General features: G+C 53.4%; 1 protein-coding gene across 1 annotated transcript; it reads left to right on the top strand.

Moving 5' to 3' along the window:
* Window positions 1–419: 419 nt before the first annotated feature.
* LOC138764436 (tripartite motif-containing protein 46-like) lies at window positions 420–18,562 on the top strand. Its single transcript, XM_069940360.1, has 9 exons — window positions 420–669; window positions 1,037–1,380; window positions 3,061–3,207; window positions 3,817–3,912; window positions 5,993–6,246; window positions 6,550–6,671; window positions 9,857–10,159; window positions 16,439–16,804; window positions 18,403–18,562. Exons 1-9 carry the CDS (start codon window positions 465–467, stop codon window positions 18,483–18,485), a joined length of 1,920 nt encoding a protein of 639 aa, XP_069796461.1. The 5' UTR covers window positions 420–464; the 3' UTR covers window positions 18,486–18,562.
* The last annotated feature ends 5,303 nt before the right edge of the window (window positions 18,563–23,865 follow it).

Raw genomic sequence — 23,865 nt, 5'->3', positions numbered from 1 at the left:
AATTATGTATCTTTATCTTTGCTATATAAAGTCCGCTGTTTGACCTGCTGAGTTTCTCCAGCGTTGTGTTTATATTTCAACCATGTTGTTATGTCTGGTTGTGTGTCTGCGTGTTTTGCACCGAGGTCCAGCTGTTTCGTCGGATTGTACTTGTGCATTTGGATGACAAGAAATTTTGGGTGGCATGGTTAGCACAACGCTGTTACGGGGCCAGTGATCGGGACCAGGATTCGAATCCGGCACTGGTTGTAGGGAGTTTGTACGTTCTCCTCGTGTCTGCGTGTGTTTCCTCCGGAGGCTCTGGTTTCCTCCTACCATTCAAAATGCACTGTTGATTGTTGGTTAATTGGGTGGCACGGGCCCGTTAAATGAGAACTGAATGCGGTAAACCTTTCAATATTGTGTCCCCTCAGGCCACGGTGAAGAACATCGAGCGGGAGCTGATCTGCCCTCTGTGCAAGGAGATGTACAAGCAGCCGATCCTCCTGCCCTGTGCCCACAGTGTCTGCCTGATGTGTGCCACCGAGCTGCTGGTGCAGCAAGGCGTCATGTTCACCGAACCCTGTTCTGAGCCCTCCTCGCCTGCCTCCACCCCGATTGTCCGCAGTCCCCGCCTCGGGCGGCGGGCCGGTCCCAAGGCTGACAGATTGGATCGACTCGTCCGGGCAGGTGAGGCCATCCCCTGTCTTCTCCCATCCCCCCCTCCAACATTCTGCAGGGTTATTGAGGGGGGGGGGGTCTCCCTCTCCCCCCTCCCATTGGGTTATCGAAGGGGGGGGTCTACCTCTCCCCACTCCCGCTGGGTTATTGAGGAGTTGTGTCTGGTGCGAGTGTGAGAAAGTGGGTGAGCCCTTTCACTCTTCTCTCCCTCCCCCCTCATTCTGTTTTCCCCTCTTCCCCCATCCCCCCTTGTTTCTCCCTCTTCCTCCCTCCCCACCGGTGTTTCTCCCCCACACATCCCCCCCCCCATGTTTCTCCCACTCCATCCACCTCGTGTTCTCCCCCACTCCCCACGTTTGTCCCCCACCCCCTGCAGGGTACGGCACCTACCCCGGCCGCCGGCGCGGCGCGGCCCACCCCCAGGTCAGCCTGCCCTGCCCGAGCTGCCGCCGGGACGTGGACCTGGGCGACAGAGGTCTCTCCGACCTGTTCCGCAACCTGACGCTGGAGCGGATCGCAGAGCGCTACAGGCACGCGGCGGAGCTGGGGGGTGCTTCGGTGCCCTGCCAGGTCTGCAAGCCCCCTGCCCAGGACGCAACCAAGGGCTGCACGGACTGCCGCATCAACTACTGCAAGGAGTGCTTCAAGCTGTGTCACCCCTGGGGAACCCCCAAGGCTCAGCACGAGGCCATCGCACCCACCCTCAGCTTCAGGCCCAAGGTGAGTCTTGGTCAAAGGTTCCTTTTACTGTCACGAACTAATGCATGAAAAATAGAATCTAACATACACACGTGGAGTAATAGTTGACACCATGTCAAAGTTGACCCTCCTATTTTTGGCCCCGCCCGCACGCCCATCCCAGCTCCCGACGCCCCGCCCATCCCAGCTCCCGACGCCCCGCCCATCCCAGCTCCCGACGCCCCACCCATCCCAGCTCCCGACGCCCCACCCATCCCAGCTCCCGACGCCCCACCCATCCCAGCTCCCGACGCCCCACCCATCCCAGCTCCCGACGCCCCACCCATCCCAGCTCCCGACGCCCCACCCATCCCAGCTCCCGACGCCCCACCCATCCCAGCTCCCGACGCCCCACCCATCCCAGCTCCCGACGCCCCACCCATCCCAGCTCCCGACGCCCCACCCATCCCAGCTCCCGACGCCCCACCCATCCCAGCTCCCGACGCCCCACCCATCCCAGCTCCCGACGCCCCACCCATCCCAGCTCCCGACGCCCCACCCATCCCAGCTCCTGACGCCCCACCCATCCCAGCTCCCGACGCCCCACCCATCCCAGCTCCCGACGCCCCACCCATCCCAGCTCCCGACGCCCCACCCATCCCAGCTCCCGACGCCCCACCCATCCCAGCTCCCGACGCCCCACCCATCCCAGCTCCCGACGCCCCACCCATCCCAGCTCCCGACGCCCCACCCATCCCAGCTCCCGACGCCCCACCCATCCCAGCTCCCGACGCCCCACCCATCCCAGCTCCCGACGCCCCACCCATCCCAGCTCCCGACGCCCCACCCATCCCAGCTCCCGACGCCCCACCCATCCCAGCTCCCGACGCCCCACCCAACCCAGCTCCCGACGCCCCACCCATCCCAGCTCCCGACGCCCCACCCATCCCAGCTCCCGACGCCCCACCCATCCCAGCTCCCGACGCCCCACCCATCCCAGCTCCCGACGCCCCACCCATCCCAGCTCCCGACGCCCCACCCATCCCAGCTCCCGACGCCCCACCCATCCCAGCTCCCGACGCCCCACCCATCCCAGCTCCCGACGCCCCACCCATCCCAGCTCCCGACGCCCCGACCACGGATCCTCACCTTGGCTGCCTGCCCAGTCTGGAAAAGTCCGACTCAGAATTGAAACGGTTGGCTACAGGGAGGTGTTCGGACATCTCTCATGTTCCCCCACACCTTGATGAAGGGCTTCAGCATGAAACGTTAGTGACGTATCTTCACCTTTGCTACATAAAGGCACTATTTGACCTGCTGAGTTTCTCCAGCATTTGTTGTTGTTGTTGGGGCACCGTTCAGCCAAGTTTTCAATCTCCTTCCTGTTTGCTGACTCACCGCCCCTTTTTATACAATCCACTACCACGGTATCAAGCCACACAGTCGTAGGTGAGTTGTAGATTAATTGAGGGGCATGGGCTCATGGGCCAGAAGGGCCTGTTACTGTGCTGTCTGCATGTCTAAACTGCTTCTCCTAGAAGGGAGTGAATTTGAGGATTCTCTACCCAACAAGCACTGTGTATTCAAAGCAAAGAGAGAGGGAGGATTAAGGATTCTGAGGAGTGGATGGGGTAGGCTGGTAGACGGACCAGGTGCCGACTCCTGCACCCATTTGCCCTTAATGCTTCGTAGTGACGGGGTGTAGATTGTTCTCTGCCTCAGGTTCTGATGTGTCCCGAGCATGAGATGGAGAGGGTGAACCTGTACTGCAAGACATGCCAGCGCCTCATCTGCCAGCTCTGCAAGTTGAGGAGGGTTCACACGGCCCACAAAGTCACCCCCGTGGCCAGCGCCTACCAGGGGCTCAAGGTGGGTCTTCCGGGAGCCAGCATCATTGGTTGTCATGGGGAACGGAGATAGACTGGGCCCCCCGCGCTCTGACCGACAACACCGCACCCCGCGCTCTGACCGACAACACCGCACCCCGCACTCTGACCGACAACACCGCACCCCGCACTCTGACCGACAACTTGGCATCCCGTGCTCTGACCATAACACGGCGCCCCGAACTCTGACCAGCATTGCAGCGGCCTGCACTCTGTGACTCGCTGTAACGCTACACCCCTGACTGTTGGTACAAGATTACACCTTATCTATGAGATGACTTGCCTAGATACAACGCAGAATAAATCTTCTTGCTCTATCTTCATGCAAGTGGCAATAAATGATTCAAGTTCAACATTACCTTTTCCTTCCTCTCCTCCCCAACACCCCCGCGCCACTCTGTGAGAGACACAGAGGTCTTTGACCTGGTGATTTAGCCCCAGTACTTAACGCCCTGCTGACAGTGTTGGGAGGGGGAGGGCAATGTGAGGGGATGGTGGTGTAATCTACCTGAAATGATGGTAACAATCTTTGCCCTTTCTTGCCCTTGTTCTCCTCCTTCCCCAATCCCTCCCCACCAACTCCTCTCTTTAGGACAAACTCACCAAGGCCATCGTTTTCATCCTATCCAACCAGAACCTGGTGCAGATGCAGATTCAGGCATTGGACGAACTCGTTCAACAGACAGAGGTAAATCACTAAGATCACTTGTCCTCCCACCCCTCCTTCCCTCCCTCTTCCCCCACCTCCCGATCTGTGACCTTGAGCGATAAGATCTAAACGCAGGCAAAAAAAGGAGCTTGCACAGGTAGGCCAAAGGGCCTTTTGCTCACTTTTTTTTACCCAGTGAGTGGGGGCCTGGAATGTGTTGCCTTGTGTGGTGGTGGAGGCTGGAACTCAGGGGCATTTAAAAGACTCTCAGAATAAGAGGGTTATGGGTGTGAGAGAGGGAAGGATTAGATTGTTGTGGACTAGGTTTACCTTGGTCAGCGCAACATTATAGGCCTAAGGGCCTGCACTGTGTGTAATGTTCTATGTTCCAGGGAGAACACAGTTGAGATGAGAAATACATCAGCCACTATTTGAATGGCGGAGCAGTATTGCTGGCCAAATGGTCAATTAGAGTCACACAGTGTGGAAACAGGCCCCTTAGGCCCAACTTGCTCATGCCCGTCCAAATGTCCAACCTGCCTGCATTTGGCCCCATATCCTTAGAGATAGCAGAAGATTTGAAAGCCAGTCCCAATCGTTGGCGCTGTAACAGAGTTACACTAACCGTGCTGTCCCAGTTCCTGAAATCTAGTAAATCTTCTCTGCACTCTTTCAATCTTATTGATATCCTTCCAGTGACCAAAACTGCACACAATACTCCAGATTTGGTCCCACCAATATCTTACACCACTATTCCATAATGTCCCAACCCCTGCTCTCGATAGTTAAACAGGAAAGCCTATAGATGTTGAGATCGATCGCAAAACAATAACGTGCTGGAAAAACTCAGCAGGTCACAAAACAGTTACAGGAAGTAAAGGGGGTCCCAACATTTTGGGCCTGGAGAGGAGGGAGGAATGGGGGGAGGGGAGGAGGGAGGAAGGGGCAGGGAGGGGAGCACAGGTAAGAGGTCACAGGTGAGAGGGTAGAAAAGAAAGAAGCTGAGAAGTGATGGGGATGGGGGGTAGCTCTCTGAATGGAGAGGGAACGGGGTGAGGAGCTTGAGGGAAGGGAGAGAGAGGGGTGGGGAGAGAGAGAGATGGGGGGAGGGGGTTAACAAAAACTGGAGGTCAATGTTAATACCAATGGGTTGGAGACTGTCAAGACGGAATATTAGGTGTGGTTCTTCTGATTTGCAGGTGGCCTTGATTTGGCTGTGCACGAGGCCACGGACAGACATGTTGGTTTGGGAGGAATAGGGTGTGGAATTGAAATGGTTGACCACTGGGAGGCTCCTGTTATTGCAGTGGACAGAGCCGAGGGCTTCAACACCCTGCGTCCAGTCTCTGCAATGTAGAGGAGACCAGATGCACTAAACGGAACCCCCCCCCCCTCCAGATTCACAAGTGTTGCTTCACTTGGATGGTCCGTTTTGGCGGTGAGGGAGGAGGTATGGGAGCAAGTGGAGCACTCCCGATGGTCACAGGAGAAGATACCCGAGGGGGCGATTGGTAGGTCAGTGTTCAAGGTTACCGTATGTACTTGTGCAATTGTTAAGTTTTTTGGATCAGTTTTTCGGGTCAAATTTGGTCGACTTTTACACGGGTCATTACTTCTGACCGTGGTGATCACCTGCATTGTTCGAGGGGACGGGAGCTCACGTGGCCAGGACTGGGGCGGTAAGTCCACGGCCAGGACATTGGGAGTTTAGATGGGTGAGTGGCCGGAATGAGGATCTGCAGTCGGGGTTTCGGGAGCTTGGAAGGGTGGGTGAGATAAGCCTTGAGGCCAAAAATAGGAGATCGACTTTTTACATGGGTCATATAAATACAAGCGATTTTTGGGTCAATAAATGGTATTGATGATTTTAAAATGTGATACACATGATATACTTCAACTTTTGATTGTTCACATTAAATTCCATAGCATGTCGATGATCTATTCTTCAGACTGACAGTTCTACTTTTGGGGTTCCCACGGGATGGAGGCCTTGGGAATGTGGGGGGGGGGAGAAAGGATCGCGGTGGGTGGGGAGAGAGGCATTGGGGAATGGACAGGTGAGGGAGGGAGGGAGAGGGGAAGGCCGGTCTGACATTTGTACTTTGTCAACCCGCCGCAGGCAAACAGCTCACAAGCCCGCGAGGAAGTGGCAGACTCCATCAGGGAGCTGTGCTCTGCGCTGGAGGAGAGGCAGAGCTCCCTAGTCCAGGCCATCGATGAGTGCAAGCAGGAACGCCTGGGGCGGTTGACGTCGCAGATCTCTGAGCACCAGAGCATGCTGGAACATTCCGGACTGGTGGGCTACGTGCAGGAGGTACTGAAGGAGACTGACCATGCCTGCTTCATCCAAGCTGCCAGGCAGCTGCACATCAGGTAACCCCTTCACCCTTTTATCCTTCAATTGGATGCATCTGGGCCGTGCCTGCATCTCTTGCCTTGCTCTGGGAGGGGGTGGTTAGGAGTGGACCAAGTGTTACCGGGAGACCAAGACCCCTGGGAGGGGCATGGATGGGACAATGTCCTGTGTGGGTTGGTGGAGTAGCGGGCAGAGGTGCTGCCTCACTGATCCAGTTCAATCCCCACACCTACCCCGCTCCCCCCTCTAGTCAGGGATGGGTGGAGGAGAGAGCAAGTGGCTGGGAACTGGCATCCGGATGGGCTCTTGTTCTTTTTCAGAATCGCCAAGGCCACAGAGTCGCTGCAGAGTTTTGTCCCGACTGCAGAACCTTCCTTCGCCTCCTTCCAGCTGGACGTGAGCAGGGAGATGAAGATCCTCCGTGACCTCCAGTTTGCCACAGGTCAGTGTGAAAGCCCACCCAGCCACCCTACCGGACTTTCCCCCTCGCCCCACAGCCCTTGCTCCCAGATCTTCCCTGTGCCCCAACCCACCCAGCCGTCCCTCACGAACTCCCCCCCTCCCCACCCCAGATCTTCCCCATGTCCCAGCCCACTCAGCCACCCTTCCCAAACTACTCCCCAACCCCCCCCCCAAACCCGTGATGGGAAGGGGTGGGGCACAGAAGGTGGAAGTCACCTAATTCCTTGAAAGTGGCAGCACAGATAGATCGTAGAGAGAGCTTTTGGCATGATGGCCTCCGTAAATCACAGGGTGGCAGTAGGGATTAACAATGCTGTTACAGAGATCCCAGTTCGAATCCCGTGCTGTCTATTAGGAGTTTGTAGGTTCTCCCCATGTCTGTCTGGGTCTTCCCCAGGGGCTCTGGTTTCCTTCCACAGTTTGAAATGTACTGGGGGTGTAGTTTAATTGGGCAGAAAGGCTCCTGGACCGAAATAGCCTGTTACCATGCTGTATGTCTTGTAAATGATCGAAGATTTTTTTTTTTAAAAACCCCCTTAGACCCCCTTTCAAATATATTTTTCTTCTAAACCTTTTTGTCTTTTGATACCCCACCCCCAGGGAAAACAAAACCAGTTATCCAAATTCTCCCTAAAACTAAAGCCTTTCAATCCTGGTGAATCTCCTCTGCACTCTCTCCAACGCGACCACGAGGACTCCCAAGTTCCTCTGGTTTCCGAACTTGTTGTCAAAATAGTCCATATGGTTAGTGCCACACTGTTCCAGCGCTGGTGACCTGCGTTTGAATCGGGTGCTGCCTGGAAGGAGCTTGTCTCCTCTCCCCGTATCTGCGTGGGTTTCCTCCCACCCTTTAAGATGTACTGGAGTCTTGGCTCAATTGACGTATTTGGGCGGCACAGGCTCGTGGGCCAGAAGGGCCTGAATGTCTACGTTTATACTGAGCACAAGAGTAGGGAAGTTATGGTGAAGTTGTACAAGTCAGTGGTGAAGTCACATTTGGAGCATTTTTGGTCACTAGACTACAGGAAAGATATCAATCAGATTGGAAGAGTGCAGAGATTTACTAGGATGTTCCATGAACTTGAGGAACTGAGTTACACGGACTTTATTCCCTGGAGTGTGGAAGAATGAGGGGAGATTTGATAGAGTTATTTAAAATTATGAGGGGGATTGACAGAGTAAATGCAAGCACACTGTTTGGGCTGAAGTTGGGTGAGAGAAGAACCAGAGGACATGGGTTAAGGGTGAAAAGGGAAAAGGTTTGGGGTAACTTCTTCACACAGAGAGTGGCGGGGGCGTGGGAGTAGTTGAAGTGATGATCGTGGGCTAATTTTGTAATATTTAAGAATAATTTGGACAGGTACATGGATGGTAGATGTATGGAAGGCTATGGACTGGGGCAGGTCAGTGGGACGAGGCAGAATAATAGTCCGGCACAGACTAGTTGAGCCAAATGGCCTGTTTCTGTGCTGTAGTGGTGTGCTGGTTAAATGTCCTCAGGAGGAGGCGCTACCAATTTGGGGGTTCCAGATGAAGTTCAGCTACTGTGACTGACTCCGAGCTCACGTACTCAAGAGTGTGACGGTGGTGCTGTGATCCAGTGAGGGACCCAAGGGACCACCACACCGACTGGGGGCGTTGAATTGAGGTACCATGTCTACTCTCTGCTGAGGTTGCAAGAGGTCACACAGCCACAGTTGGGAGACCACAGAGGGTCTCGGGTCAAATAGGTTACCTGTAGCTTTCACTGCACTGTCCCAGGGTGTAGGTGAAGGGAAATCCTTCCACACCATCCCATCACACACTCCCGGGGTCAGACGCAGAGTGAAGCTCCCTCTGCACCATCCCATCACACATTCCTGGGATCAGACACAGAGTGAAGCTCCCTCCGCACCGTTCCATCACACACTCCCGGGGTCAGACACAGAATGAAGTTCCCTGCGCACCGTATCATCACACATTTCTGGGACACGGATCTGGAGCTAACCTGTGGTAGAGGGTTAGAAGTTTCCCCCAACCCTTCAGCAAGTATTTGAATGCAGGTGTGGAGCCCTTGTCCTCGTGCGCTTTACATCTGTTTCCGCGTGACGGGTCTTGAGAGCATGTGCACCTCGTGTTCTGAAGATCTTTCCATATATAGCTCAGTTCAGAACAGTGTCACTGCCACATGAACTCCTGTTCTCAGTTGTTTAAGATCATATCCACTTTGAGATTCAGCAGACCTCCCCAGGTGTGGAGTGGAGTTGTGGCTGTGATGTAGGAGAGGGACGAGGGAAGCCAGACTGAACCCAAAGTGGTCCCGCAGAGAAAATCTCAGTAATTCGAAGGACATTCAAGATTGAGTTTTAAAAAGGTCTGCAGATCCTGGGGTTCAGTTCAATATGTAAAACATCTGGAACGGAGAGGTGACGATGCAAGATTCTGAGAGGCTTAGACAAGGCGGACAGTCAGCACCTTCTTCCCAGGGCAGGAGTAGCAAACACCAGAGGACGTCTGTACAAAATGAAGGGAGGGAAGTTTAGGGTGGTCATTTTTTAAAACACAGAGAGTTGCATTGCCTGCATTGCCAGGTTTGCCTGCATTGCCAGGTGTAGCAGTGGAAGCTGAAACAATGGGGGTATTGAAGAGACTTTTAGGCATGTGGATGAACAGAAAATAGAGGGTTACAAGGTCGGGAGGATTTAGAATTTTTTTTGGTAGGTATATATGGGTTGGCTCAAATTCATGGAGGGCCAGTTCCCTGCAATGTGGCATCGGGGGGGGACTGGGGGTGTCCATCAATTGCTGTCCATCCCACTGTGCGAAGGGGAGTTTGTGTGTGTGTGTGTGTGTGTGTGTGTGTGTGTGTGTGTGCGTGTGCGTGCGCAGATGAGGTGGTAGGGTGTTTGGATGAGCTGGTAGGGGGTGTGGGTGAGTTGCTGTGGATGAAGTGGTGCTGAGGGGGTGGGATCTGGAAGGAGGGGGTGTGAGGGAGGGTGTGAGTGTGGGGGATTTGGGAGGAGGGGATGTGTGAGGGTGGGGGGCTGGGGTGAGTGTGTGGGTGAGATCTGGCAGGGTGGGAGGGCTGGGTACCCTTGGCAAGGTGGAAGGTGGGCTGCTGGGCCCTGTTCCCCTTGGTGACTCCCCTTGTCGTCCTCACCACACCCCACCCTGCCCCCACCACAGCCCCAGAGGCGCCAGTGATCGACACGCAGCGGACCTACGCCTACGACCAGATCTACCTGTGTTGGCGCCTGCCTGCCAACTCATCCCCCGCCTGGCACTATGATGTGGAGTACCGGCAGGCCGAGCCCAGCACCAAGGGGCCCCGGGGTCGCTGGCAGCGAATCTGCGAGGTACCGGGTACTGGCACGGCGGTCGGGCAGCTCGATACTGACCGTGTCTATGCCCTGCGTGTGCGTGGCTTCAACAAGGCCGGCCACGGGGAGTACAGCGAGGAGATCTACTTGCGTAGCCCGCCCGCACCAGGTGAGGCAGGACCCACTGCAGTGACCACTGAGCTCTGCTGTTAACCTTACCTCTACCCTGAACCCAGCCATGACTCCTGACCTTATACGCTCCCAGGGTCAGACTCAGAGCCCTCCACACTGTCCCATCACACATTCCCGTGGTCAGAAACAGAGTGAAGCTCCCTGCGCACCATCCCACCACAAACTCCCGGGGTCAGACACACGGTGAAGCTCCCTCCGCATTGTCCCATCACACACTCCCAGGGTCAAACACAGAGTGAAGCTCCCTCCGCACTGTCCCATCACACACTCCAGGGATCAAGGACAGAGTGAAGCTCCCTCCGCATTGTCCCACCACACACTCCCGAGGGTCAGACACAGAGTGAAGCTCCCTCCGCACTGTCCCATCACACACTCCAGGGATCAAGGACAGAGTGAATCTCCCTCCGCACTGTCCCACCACACACTCCCGAGGGTCAGACACAGAGTGAAGCTCCCTCCGCACTGTCCCATCACACACTCCAAGAATTAAGGACAGAGTGAAGCTCGCTCCACACTGTCCCATCACACACTCCTGGGGTCAGACACAGAGTGAAGCTCCCTCCGCACTGTCCCATCACACACTCCCGTGGTCAGACACAGCATTGTCCCACACAACACTCCCAAGTAAACCTGACTCCCCCATTCCCCATCACATGTCCATGGTATAGTAGAATGCTCCCCCACCCCCTAAACCTTTTTGTCTGCCAACCAGTTCTCTGATGCCTTTTTTCTTTCTCTCTCTTTCTGTCTCTCTCTTTTTTCTTGTTCTCCTCTCTTTCTCTCCATATCTCTCTCCCTCCCTGCCCGTCTGCATCTGCATTTTCAATTCCATTTTCATCTTGCATCTACCCCCATCCCTGATGACTAATCTCTCCCTTCGCTCCCCCAAAAAATCGTGCGCCATCCTCGCCTCATCTCATCTACCACCCCCCCCCACACCACCCTCCTCCACATTTCATCCCCTCCAGTCCTCCACTTCCTGTTGGACAACAAGTGGGGCTTTGGCCAGGACCGCCTCATCGTCAGCAAGGACCAGCGGGCCGTCCGCAGCGTTGCCGGTGTGCCCATGCTCTTTGCGGCCGACCGGGTCCTGACGTCCTGCCACGTGTCTGTCGACCTGGTCATCGGCGACGTGGCTCTGACTCAGGGCAAGCACTACTGGGCGTGTTCCGTTGACCCCGCCTCTTATCTGGTCAAGGTGGGCGTCGGGCTGGAGAGCAAACTCCAGGAGTGGTTTCACATCCCTCAGGACGTGGTCAGTCCCAGGTATGGATCCATCCAAATAGCCCACTCCTCCCCTCGCAGGTGCTACGTCACCACCTTCCCGAACTCTCACTTGCTCATCTGCCCAAGTGGCTCACCTGCCTGCATTTGGCCCCATGTCCCTCTAAACCCGTCCTATCCGTGGAACCGTCCAAATGTCCCACCCACACTCGTCCCACCTGCCCACACTCTAAACCCATCCTATCCATGGATGCGTCCAAATGTCCCACCCACTCTGGTCCCACCTGCCCACACTCTAAACCCGTCCTATCCATGGATGCGTCCAAATGTCCCACCCACACTGGTCCCACCTGCCCACATCCCTCTAAACCTGTCCAATCCATGGATCCGTCCAAATGTCCCACCCACACTGGTCCCACTTGCATCTGGCCCACATCCCTCCAAATCCGTCTGATCTGCATCTGTCCTGTTAAAAAAGAGCAAGAACTTAAGTACACAAAAGTGTTGGAGAAACACAGCAGGTTTCACTACGTCTTGAGGGAGTGAAAAGTAGGCAGTGTTTCAGCCCTGAGGCCTTGGTCGGGAGTGTGTGGGTAAACCAGGTGGACACTTGAATTGGAAAAGGGCGTGGAGATTTTACCGATTCCTGACAAGGGCTTCAGGACTGAAACATTGATTTCCTTAAAACACTGCCTGCAGTTCCGGTCTCCTGACTTGAGGAAGGACAGACTGGCTTTGGAGGCGGCGCAGAGGAGGTTCACCAGATTGATTCCAGGAATGTGGGGGGTCAGCCTATGAGGAGAGATTGAGTCGTCTGGGACTGTACTCGCTGGAATTTGGAAGAATGAGAGGGCATCTTAAAGAAACATATAAAATTGTGATTGGTGTAGATAAGATAGAGGTCGGTAAGTTGTTCCCGTTGGTGGGGGAGACCAGAACGAGGGGACAGAGCCTCAAGATCCAGGGGAGTAGATTTAGGATGGAGATGAGGAGGAACTACTTTTTCCAGAGGGTGGGGAATCTTGTGGAATTCACAAGCTGTGGCAGTTCCTCAATAATATATTTAAGACAAGGCTGGGTTGGTTTTTATATCGTCGGGAATTAAGGGATAGGCAAAATGGCCACCTCCTGCTCCTATTTCTGAAGTTCTTACCCTGCCCTTCCTCTGGACGCTGTGCAACCTGCTGAGTTCCTTCAGCCCTTTTGTATCTGTCACGTTTCTTGGACGGCTGCAGTAGTATCCTGCCTCCACTATCTTTCCGGCTGCCCGTTCCATACACTCACTGCCCCTCTGTGTGCATTGACATCATGTTCCTATTAAATTCCCCCCCCCCACCCCCGCCACACCTTAAACCTCTGGTTCTTGATTTCCCAAAAGACTGTGCTTCAAACGTGGGTATTTGAAACCATTTTGGACAGGTTGGTCTGAAGGGAAGTTTCCATGCTCTCGGACTGGGACGATGGCACTTCGTTGGGAGAGGGATTGAATTTAAGAAAGGGGAAATTCTGCTGCACCTGTACGGTTGCGGGGGGGGGGGGGGAGTGCTGGTGAGCCACTGCCTGGAGTACTGCATGCAGCTCTGCTCTCCTTGTGGGACAAAGGATATTCTGGCTTTGGAGACAGGATTATAGTTACGGGGGTGGGGGGGGGACTGATGGAGGTTATAGTTATGGTGGGGACTGATGTGGGTTATAGTTATGAGGGAAACTGATGGGGGGGGGGGGGGTTTATAGTTATGGGGAGACTGATGGGTTATAATCACGGTGGAAGCCTGATGGAAGTTATAGTTACGGAAAGACTTTGTGGCTAAGTAGCTTTGTGGCTAAGTTTGCAGATGATACAAAGACAGATGGAGGGCCAGGTAGTGAGGAGGGAAAGGGTAAAGAGGTGGGAAATTAAATAGTGTTGGGAAGTGTATGGTTATGCAATTTGGTGGAAGAAATAGACGGGCAGACTATTATTTAGAAGGGGATAAAAAATTCAAAATTCGGAGGTGTAAATGGACTTGGAGTCCTCATGCAGAATCCCCTAAAGGTTGACCTCCAGGTTGAGTCGGTGGTGATGAAGACGAATGCAGTGTTGCCATTCATTTCTAGTGGGGTAGGATACAAGGGCAGGTTGTAGGTTGAGACGTTATAAGGCACTGGTGAGGCATCACCTGAGTACTGTCTACAGAATTTAGTGAAAACACACAGTAAAAGCTGGAGGGACTCGGCCGATCTCGCAGCGGCCATAGGAGGTAAAGGTATATCACTGACGTGTCGGGCCTGAGTCCTTCCTCAAGGTGTAAGCAAAGATCAGGAAGGTGTCAGAATAAAGACTGAAGAGTGGCTAGGGAGGGGTCCAGGCCAACAAAAGGTGGGAATTGGATATGATGAGGAGAGGTGAGAATTGATTTGGTCCGTGAAAGGAGACAGAGGGAAAAGGGAAGAGAGAGAGGGGGAGCTAAAAGAGAGGAGATGGGGGGAGGGGAGGGGTGTTTATTGGGAACTGCTTGGAGGGAGCCCAGATGAAAATGAGGTGTTGTTCCTCCAATTTGTGGGTGGTCTCAGCCGGGCCATGCAAGAGAATGGGAGGGGGAATTGAAATGGACAGCCATCAGGAGGTCCACGCTATGGTGGCGGACGTGCCAAAGTGCTCAGCAAAGCAGAGGGAGCACCGGATACAGTAGATGGGCCCTGCAGATTCGCGAGTGTTACTTCACTTGGAAGGACTCTCAGTGGCCCTGAGAGGTGGTGTGGGCGCACATTGAGCAACTCCTGTGGTCACGGGAAGGTGATGATTGGTGGGGAGGGAGGAATGTGCAAAGGAGTCACAGGAGGGAGCGGTCCCTGCAGAAGGTGGAGATCGCATTTACAGAATCTAGATAGCCTCAATCAGCTGGCAGAGCCCAGTTAGTGCTCCCAAATGGCCGGTAGAGCCTGGTTAGCGCTCCCCAAATGGCCGGCAGAGTCTACTCCTCAGTCTACAGCAGGTGTGGACAAACCTTTTTTGGTTGTGGGCCATTTACAGAAAAATACAAGGAGTCATGGGCCAAACAATTTCCACCAGTTACCCTGCGAGGAAAACAGTGATTTTGGACCAGAAAACCCCGTGCCGTTGAAAATTTATTTTTCTATCAAAATAACTGTACGACACCACTGAACAATTTACCTGCTGACATTGCAGTAGTTCATTGATGTGCTCACATATTACTGTGGGCATTTCTGTATCTGCTGCTCTTAAATTTAAATGAAAACAATAAAACTCTTTCAAACTCCCATTCAAAATGCAGTATCAAATTAAAATCTGGGTGCAAAATACAAACAGGAGAGAAGATCAAGAAAGGGACAGGGCCGTCTCCAACATTCCTCCACAACTCTCAGTGAACACAGGTCATGGCCCAAGTGCCCACCTTGATGACTGTGACATAATGTGTCAATCCGTAGATCAGCAATTAAAGTTAACGGATTCCTTGCATATCAAACCGACACAATTCGCCCCCCCCCCCCCCGACTTTTGTGGAAAGAGTATTCGTTTTTCCACTGCATTTGAAATTTTCGACACTCCCTAACTATTTTACGGTCTTTGCGGTTCCGCCAGGATTAATCAAATGAAGGAAATGTTTTTTTTAAACTGAGGTGAATGCTTTCATCAGTGAGTAACATTGCAACGGTCGGTCTAGTAGTTGTTCAGAATGACAGCGACATCTAGTGTTGAGATTGAAAACTGCAATGTCCATGCAGCAATTTATTGATAGAGACTATGTTCTAACAGGTCTACTATCCATAGAAAAGCTGCTTGGAGGCTAAATGGGCTCTTTACTGTGACACATTCAAATAAATAGACTGGATCTTTATTCATTGGAGCGTAGAAGGTTGAGGGGGGGATCTGATAGAGGTATTTAAAATTATGAGGGGGATAGAGTAGATGCGAATAGGCTCTTCCCCTTGAGGGTAGGGGAGATTGGAATGAGGGGTCACAAATTAAGGGTTAGGAGGCAAAACTTTAGGAGTAATATAAGAGGATGCTTCTTCACTCAGAGAGCAATGGCTGAGTGGAATGACCTTCTGGAAGAGGTAGTTCTGTCATTTAAGAGAAGGTTGGATGAGTACATGGATGTAAGGGAGTTGGAGGGTTATGGGTAGGGAGCAGTTAAGTGGAACTAGTGGAGTTTCACTTAAATGGGTGCGGACTAGAGGGGCCGAGATGGCCTGTTTCCGTACTGTAATTGTTATATGGTTATATATAAATTCATAACAAAATCCAGATGCATTTTAAACGGTTTATTAGTGAGTACAAAAGGACTGGTAATGTGGTAACGTCCATGAACTTGGTAACAAAATAACATCTCTGCCAATGTGACGAAAGGTCAACAGAAAATATTGGAGCCCCATTCACCCACCGTCTATCCCGCCATACCAGTCAGCACAGGCAAACTCAAATCCAACCGCGCTGACCATTCGCGGTGACAAACTGTGACTGAACCCGCCCAGCCACCGGAGCACTGCCGACACCCGCAGCCAAGCTCCTCCAGGGCATATTCCGTTGCCCCTCCCCCCCCCACCCCCGGTCGACAGACTAGATGGCCCTCCTCAAACGGGACGTCGAATCTAGATATACCTTCGTACAAGACGACCTCAATCTGGCACTTGCCGCTGAGTAGTGGATGGAATTGAAAGCAAATCGCAAAATTTTAATATCAAATGACCACGTGACAGTTTCGATTTTATTCGCTCATTTTAAACTGAACTGCAGTGGCAGTTGGACTGGGCGATGGACCCTACGGGGAGAGCGCCGAGACTTTGCAGATAACTAACGGGTGCTGGCGGCGGTGATGAGACTGCTGTCAAGGTTCGGATTTTGGGATGACCCGGATTTTAAGGTGAATTTTTCAAAGTTTCAGATCGCTCTCTGTTGCCAGTGTAGCACCATTCAGACAGTTGGCAAAATCTCGAACACACACCTCTATAGGTGTCTCCATTCTGTGTGATGCTTGACTTGCTTAGTCGGTCACCATTGTGTTAACACCGAGCCCTGCTTCTTCCGCAGGTACGATCCCGACAGTGGACACGACAGCGGTGCCGAGACGCCACGGTGGATGCCTTGCCGCCGTATGCCTTCTGACCATCGGCATGGGCAAGGTGCTGTTGCCCCAGGGATCGCCCCTGCCACCCGCTCGCGAGCCGGCCGGCAGCACGGCCCTCTCCCTTCCCGGCTGGGTATCTGCCTCGACTATGAGAGGGGCCGGTGGCTTCTACGACGCGGTGTCCTTCGGAGCCTGTGGGAGTGCGGCGTGGACTGCAGTGGGCCGGTGTGCCCTGCCTTCTGCTTCGTGGGAGGGGGGGCCCTTCACCTCCAGGAGCTGGTGGCTACCAGGCCCGAGCAGAAGGGGCTTGAACGCTGGCCCACCTAAGGGTGAGTGAGGCCATCGTTGGGGGGGGGGGGGGGGGGGTCAAAGAAGGGGTGGGCTGGCGTGTTGTCCAAACACCAACAATTCCCTCCTTAGAGGTCTCCACTTTTGTTAAGATTGCTCTTTGCACCCTTGCACCCTGACCAATCCTAGTGTACACCAGCTCAGCCTTATAGAATGCGACAGCACAGAAGCAGGTCTTCAGCCTATCTAATCTGTGCCAAATAGTTATTCTGCTCCATCCTGGCTATTACGCGTAGTTTTGGTACGGAAGATATCCACGATTAAGAGCGCAGAGAGAATGAGGGGTGATTTGATGGAGGCAAACAAAATTACAGGTGGTGTAGTTTGAGGAAATTCAAGCAGGCTTTTCCCACCGAGATTGGGTGAGATTTAAAAACTAGAGGACATGGGTTAAGGGTGAAGGTGAATGTTTCGGGGCAACATCTCATGCGGAGAATGGTGAAGTGGCGACTGCGGGCTCCATTTTGACATTGTGGAGGTCGGGTCATTGGGCGAAACGCCTGGATGGAGTGGATGGTGTCCTCTGGCAGGGGTCGGTGGGGGGAGGGGGAGGGGGAGGGGGCGTCGCCGCAGAGGCCACATCCTCAGAATACAATCGTCCTTTAGAACAGAGACAAGAATCTGCAGTTCCTCGCTGCTGATGATGTGGAGGCGAGCCATTGGAGAGGTTAGCCTGGCAGTTTAGCTCAATGTTATTACAGCGCCAGCCACCTGGGGTTTGAATACAGCACCGTCTGCAAGGAGCTTGTACTTTCCCCGTGTCTGTGTGGGTTTTCCCCCCCGAGGACTCGCATGACCCAGAGACGAACAGGGGTTACATCTCTCAAGGTCCCCACACAGGTCGATAGGATCGCTGAGAAGGCCTAGGGGGACGCTGGGCTCCATTAGTCGGGAGATTAAGATCAAGAGCTGTGAGGGTCTGGTGACATCCCACGTGTTCAGTTCTGGTCACATCGTTACAGGCAGGATGTAGAGGGTGTTGCCTGGATTGGAAAATACGTCCCGTGAGGCGGAGGTTAGCAGAGCTGGGACTTCTTAGAGCGAAGGAGGGATGACTTAATAGAGGTCGACAAGATTCTGAGAGGCATAGATAAGGGGGACAGTCAGCCCTTTTATCCCAGAGCGAGAGAGGCCAATGCCAGAGGATGTTCATACAAAGTGAAGAGAGGGGATCCTTGGACATCTGGGGTCAAGTTACTTTACACAGAGAGTGTGGGGTCCTGGAATTCATTGCTGGGGGTGGTGGTGGAGGTTGGAACATAGGGGAGCTTTTAAGAGTCAGGCACATGGATGAAAGAGAAACAGAGGGTTACAAGGTAGGAATTTATGGGTCAGCACCATATTGAGGGCTGATGGGCCTGTACCATGCTGTAGTGTTCTGTGTTTGTAGGTTAATTGGTCGCATGGGTGTATTGGGATCGTGGGCCTGTTGTTTTAAATATATCGGGATCAACAGATACTGGGAAAATGGGGTTAATAACCAGAGATAGTAGATCAGCCCCAAAGGAATGGCAGGGGGCCTGTCGGGCCACGACCACCAGGCCCCACTAACCCCACCTGTGCCTCGCTTCCCTCTCAGTCTCGGCTAACTGCGGCACCTTCGGGGCCTGGAATCCCGGCCCCTCGCCCTGCCAGCGCCTGGACCCCGGGACGCCGATATGAAGGAGGAGGTCGGCCCAGACAGACGGAGAGATGGACGTCACTGGTGTCTCAAGACCAAGGACTGGGGTGTGGGGAGGTGGGGGGGGGGGGGGTTGGACGTCGGGTGCACGGCCTTGCCTGAGGATGGGGGAGGGAGGGAGGTACAGGGCCTTTGACCTGTGGGGGCTTCCCAGAGTCTCGCCGTGTTTCGTCTCGTCGCCCACATGATTAGATTTGATCCTGCAAGAGGGCACCCTCTTTCACCCGGAGTGCAACCTTCGGCAGTGGAGGGAGCTGCCTTTTCTTCCCTCCCTCTCCTCAAAGAACTCCCCTTCCCCTAGTTTCTATTTAAACTTGGGCCCCCGGGGGTCCAGTTGCCAGAATCCGTGGACTGCTCGGAGCCGGGAACTCCAGGAAGTAACTCTGCCGTTGCAAGCCACCAAAGTAGATTCTATGGAATGTTTGGGACCATGAGCTCCAGGGATGAACTCTGCCGTGGCGTTCTACATGCAAGAAACAGGAGCAGGGAGGAGGCTATTTGGCCCATTGAGCCTGCTCCTCATTCAATGAGATCGTGGCTGATCTGATGATCGGCCCATCTCACCTACCTGCCTTTTCCCCATATCCCTTAATTGCCCTACTCTCTCCAACCTTAAATAATTCACTAAGGTCGTCTCCACTGTTTCAACAGGCAGCAAATTCCCAGGGATTCCCCACCCTCTGGAAAAAGCAGTTCCCCCTCATCTCCTCCTAAATCTACTCCCCTGGATCTCTTCATTGTCTGGTCTCCTAGCCTGTGACCAGAACCCCGCAAGACACTCCTGTGTTTCAGAACATTCCCGCACAGCACAGGCACTTCGGCCCACAATGTTGTGTGGACCTATGGAAACCCACTACTACCCCTTCCCTCCTCACACTTGTAACCTTCTTTCTCTTGCATCCTGTCTAAGGTGGCCGGAATACCCGAATGTAAAGCCACCTAAAATACCTGAACGCGGCTGTCGGGAGGCCACCTGAAAGCGGAGAACCCATCCCCGAGGAGCACTTCCTCAACTACTCAGGGAGGTATATTCTCTGCTCCCTCACGGAGCACGGGGGACTGTTTGAGCTCCTTGTTTAAGCAGGGACTTGCTGGCATTGGAGGGGGTTCAGAGATTTTCAGCAAAGATTCCTGGGATTAGCATGTGAGGAATGTCTGACGGTTCTTGGTCTGTAGGATGGGGCGGGCGGGGGTGGTGGTGGGAGTCCTCAGAAGCATCTCGAATATTGACAGGCCTGGACAGAGTTGATGGGGCATAGTTGTTTCCCACAGCGGGGTGGGGAGTCTAGGCAAGAGGGCACAACTTCAGGAGGAAAGATTAAAACAGATGAGGAGGAGTTTCTTTGGCCAGAGATGGCCTGTTTCCATTCTGTAATTGTTATATGGTTATATATAAATTCATAACAAAAAAAATCCAGAACAGCAAGCCTCTGGAATTTGCTCCCAAGGCAGGCTGTTGGAGGCCAGGTCGTTGGGTGTATTGAAGGCAGAGATCGATAGGTACACGAATAGTCAGGGTATCCAAGGATATGGGGAGAGGGGCTGAGTGGGGAAAATGGATCAGCTCATGATGAAATGGTGGGGGTGGACTCAATGGGCCGAATGGCCTACTTCTGCTCCTGTATCTTGTGGCCTTATTAATTGGCAATTGTCACTTGCCCCTCTAAACGTTAAGGGGGAAAAATGATGAAATGAATTCTGTCCTTGTACATAATGGGTTCCTGACAGGGAAGAAACAGGGTCACTGTGGAACAGAAAAGATTAATTTAGCAATTACTTAACGTACTCACAAGGATTAGTGGTTTCTGGTTTTGAGCGAGTGTGTGTGTCTGAAACGGTCCTGTGCAGACAAAAGGGTACAAAGTGAGCCTCACCTCTGTGACCACAAGAAAAATAAATATGAATGTAATTCTTTTTACCAGCTCCATGGAAGATGGGCCTCTGACTGATGTCAGTGTGGTGGTGGTGGGGGGTGAAGGGCAGTGTACCGGTTGGCACGACGTTGTTACAGCGCCAGCGATCATGGCTGGGGTTCCAATCCTGCGCTGTCTGTAAGGGGGGGGGTGATTGTACGTTCACCCTGTGTCTGCGTGGGTTTCCCCCGGTTTCCTCCAGCGTTCGAAACATACCGGGGATGTAGGTTGATGGGGTGGGCCTGTTACCGTGCTGTTAACGGTCACAGGATGGTCAAAAGGCTTGTTGACCTAAATTTCAAGCAGCATCTTACTGATTTATGGGGGGGGGGTTAATTTTTCTTTAAATTTAAAACAAATGTTTTTTTAAACATCATTAAGGCCTCAGGAGAGCTCAGCTTCAAGAAACCCCATCACATAGAGAGAGCCTTTTCACTCCCACCCCAATGACAATTGACAGCGCATCTTTGTCCGGAATGTTCCGCAGCTACGCCGTTCCCCCCCCACCGCCGGTTGGCAGGAGTGGGGGGGGGGGGGGGCTGTGGATTTTTTTTATGCACAAGAAAATCCAGAAGAGAAACAAACTTTTTTTAAAAAACAAAATAGCTTTGTAGATTTTACGGTGGGAATACGAATGGAACTCGTCTTGGGGGAGGGGGAGGGATGGCTTCAACTTGTCGAGAATTGGAACAGCGGACCCCTTTCTTCCTCCGCCCCGGGCTACCGAAGGTGGAAGGGTCGGGTGGTCCTCGCGGGTCACGGGAGCTGTTGCAGTTGATTAAATAAAATTCTCGATTTGGAAGATAAAAGATGTGTCAGAAACCGTGACTGAAAAGGATACGATTGAACTGGGACTTTTCTCCTGGAGCGGAGGAGGTTGGTTGGCGGGGTCTTCTGTGGGGTGGGGGGGGGGGCGGTCCTCATTGACGGGTCAGCAGCGGGAAGGGTTAAGATCTTCAAATCCCTAGGTGTCAACGTGTCTGGAGACCTCCGGGTCGACGCGAGAATGCTCGCCGGTGGCTGCACCTCGTCAGGGGTCCTCACCAAAGACCCTGGACCGCGGAGAGGGTTCTGACTGGTTGCATCACGGCCAAGGCACAGGACCGGGGGTGGGGAACTGGAGGCTTGTGAAATTGACCAGTCCTATCACCAGTCTTCACTCCATCGAGGACACGAAGAGGGGTGGCATGGTCATTGCAAGCGGTCAGACCGCGCCGTTACAGCCGCTAGGGTTCCAATCCACTACTGTCTGTACGTGCTCCCCGTGTCTGCGAGGTTGTCCTCCCACCCTTCAAAATGTACCGGGGGGGGGGTACGGGCTTGTGGACAGAAGGGCCTGTTAGTGTGCTGCATGTCTAATTTTTAAATTAAAACTTTTCCTCTAGGGTAGGAGGCCAAAATGTGAATGTTCCACCACAGTTCAGGCCTTTTGGCCCATGATCTTGTGCCAACCTACTAAACAATAGATCCCTTCCCTCTCTTACACCCATAACCCACTATTTTTCTTCCATTCATGAACCTAAGTCTTGTGAATGTCCCTATTGTACCACCCTTTACCCCGTCAATGCATTCCAGGCACCCACCACTCTCCCCTAAAACCCTCACCCCGGGTAAAAGTTGCTGGCTGTCCACCCTGTCTGAGAATCGTATATCCCCTCTGATCTGTGGTCGCTCCTCAGAGAAGTCGACCTTGCTTCGCGAGCACAGCGACCGGAGGGTATCGGCTTAAAACAGGAGAGGAGAGTGGACGGAGAACGCAAAAGGACCAATGGGCCGAAAGGCCAGTCTCCTCCCCCCCCCCCCCCCACCGTGGTTAGTGGGGGGTGCAGCCGAAGATCGGGGGCGAGAACACGACAGCAGAATTCAGCGCGCACAATCGGCGGGATGTGCAAGAAACTTTATTTCAATGAAAAACCTCTGAATACAAAACAGGCCCCAATATTATTAAATGCATAATACTGCTCTAGTATCAAAACACTTGGTGGAGAATATAAAAGTGTAAATAAGCTCCTTGGATCAGAGGGGGAGAGAGACACAAACCCCCGTCACTCTTGCGCCCCACAAAATCGGCTGTTCCGTGTCCCGGGATAGGAATGTGTCTGGCCACTCCTAACCGTGACGGTGAACGAAGGTGGACCTAAATCCTTATTATGATCTTATGTGAACAAAATTCATTATAACATAATGAAGCTTTGCGTACATCACAGTCTGAGCCCTTCGGCCCGTTGTTGTCGTGCCGACCTACACAAACCTTTACAAGGGACCGCGGAAAGGTGCGGGCAATTTTTAAACAGGGTGGGGAAAAAGCAATGGGTGACCTGCTTTCCCAACATTCCGTACGGCAGCGAAACAGCTGTATGCATGGAGCACTCATAGAAGGGGGTTCTCTGCTGCAGGGCATTCTGGGAAGTCAAGTCCCACCATTGATCACCCCAACTCCCGCTTTTATAGATCGCGCAGTGCCAACTTTCCCGTGCTCTTTTCAAATGGTCCCGCTATTGCTATACATTTCTCCCTCCCAAAGCAAAATTTAAACCTTCAGTTTAATCTTCTCTTCCTTCAATGACCCCGGACTCAAGCAAAAACTTATCGTTTCGATCCCACAATGCACGCACGGCGTCGAGCTGATTTTACTTCCATACTAAACCCTTTAAAGGATGATTGGCCGTTGATTCCTGGGACCATTAGCAAGTGTGGAAAGGGCTAATGAGAGAAAGAGAGGGAGACTCTCCCATTCGATACGATCCCGGCTGATCTGGCCATGGACCCAGCTCCACTTAGCCGCCCGGTCCCCAGAACCCTCAATTCCCCCCCCATTGCAAAATTCCATCTTAAACACCTTCAGCGAGGCAGCCTCCATTGCTTCTTAAAGCAAGGAATTCCCATCTCCACGGGAGGCAGTCCTTCAATACACTGAATGGAAAATCTGGGTAAGGCAGATGCTTCCACCCCCCCCCCCCCCCACCCCCCCCCAATTTACAAGACCGTTGCAGTCCTGAAAACATTTCCTCTTGCACAAATGGCCAGGTGGAAGAGTCCGTACCGATAAGACCCTTTGATGCGGCCGATCCGTGCACCAAATGGAACCAAAGCAAGGATTCAGCGAGCTTCAGCGATGGGTTGAGGGGACGGTCCATTCCACCCTGGGCGCAGTCCGAACTCGGGCAGCGTTCTGACCAGGCAAGATCTGCGGTGCACAGAGGATCGTAGGGGAGAAATGGTCAATCAACACTCTCTCCGAGCGACGGGGAGAGAGGGTCAGGAAGAGTGGAGGGAGATTGGACCTCCCAGTGGCCAACCATTTCAATTCCACACCGACACACCTGTCCGTGGCCTCGGGCCGGCCAAACCAAGGCCAGCCGCAAATCAGAGGAGCACCCCCCTATGTTTCACGTGGGCGCCGTCAACCTTTGCTTCCCGTGGATGCTCCGTGACTTGCTGAGTTTCT

The sequence above is a fragment of the Narcine bancroftii genome, chromosome 5, assembly GCF_036971445.1.
Source record: "Narcine bancroftii isolate sNarBan1 chromosome 5, sNarBan1.hap1, whole genome shotgun sequence".
NCBI classification, from domain to species: domain Eukaryota; kingdom Metazoa; phylum Chordata; class Chondrichthyes; order Torpediniformes; family Narcinidae; genus Narcine; species Narcine bancroftii.
The sequence above is the reverse complement of the archived record's forward strand: the minus strand, read 5'-3'. Positions and strand labels throughout refer to the sequence as shown.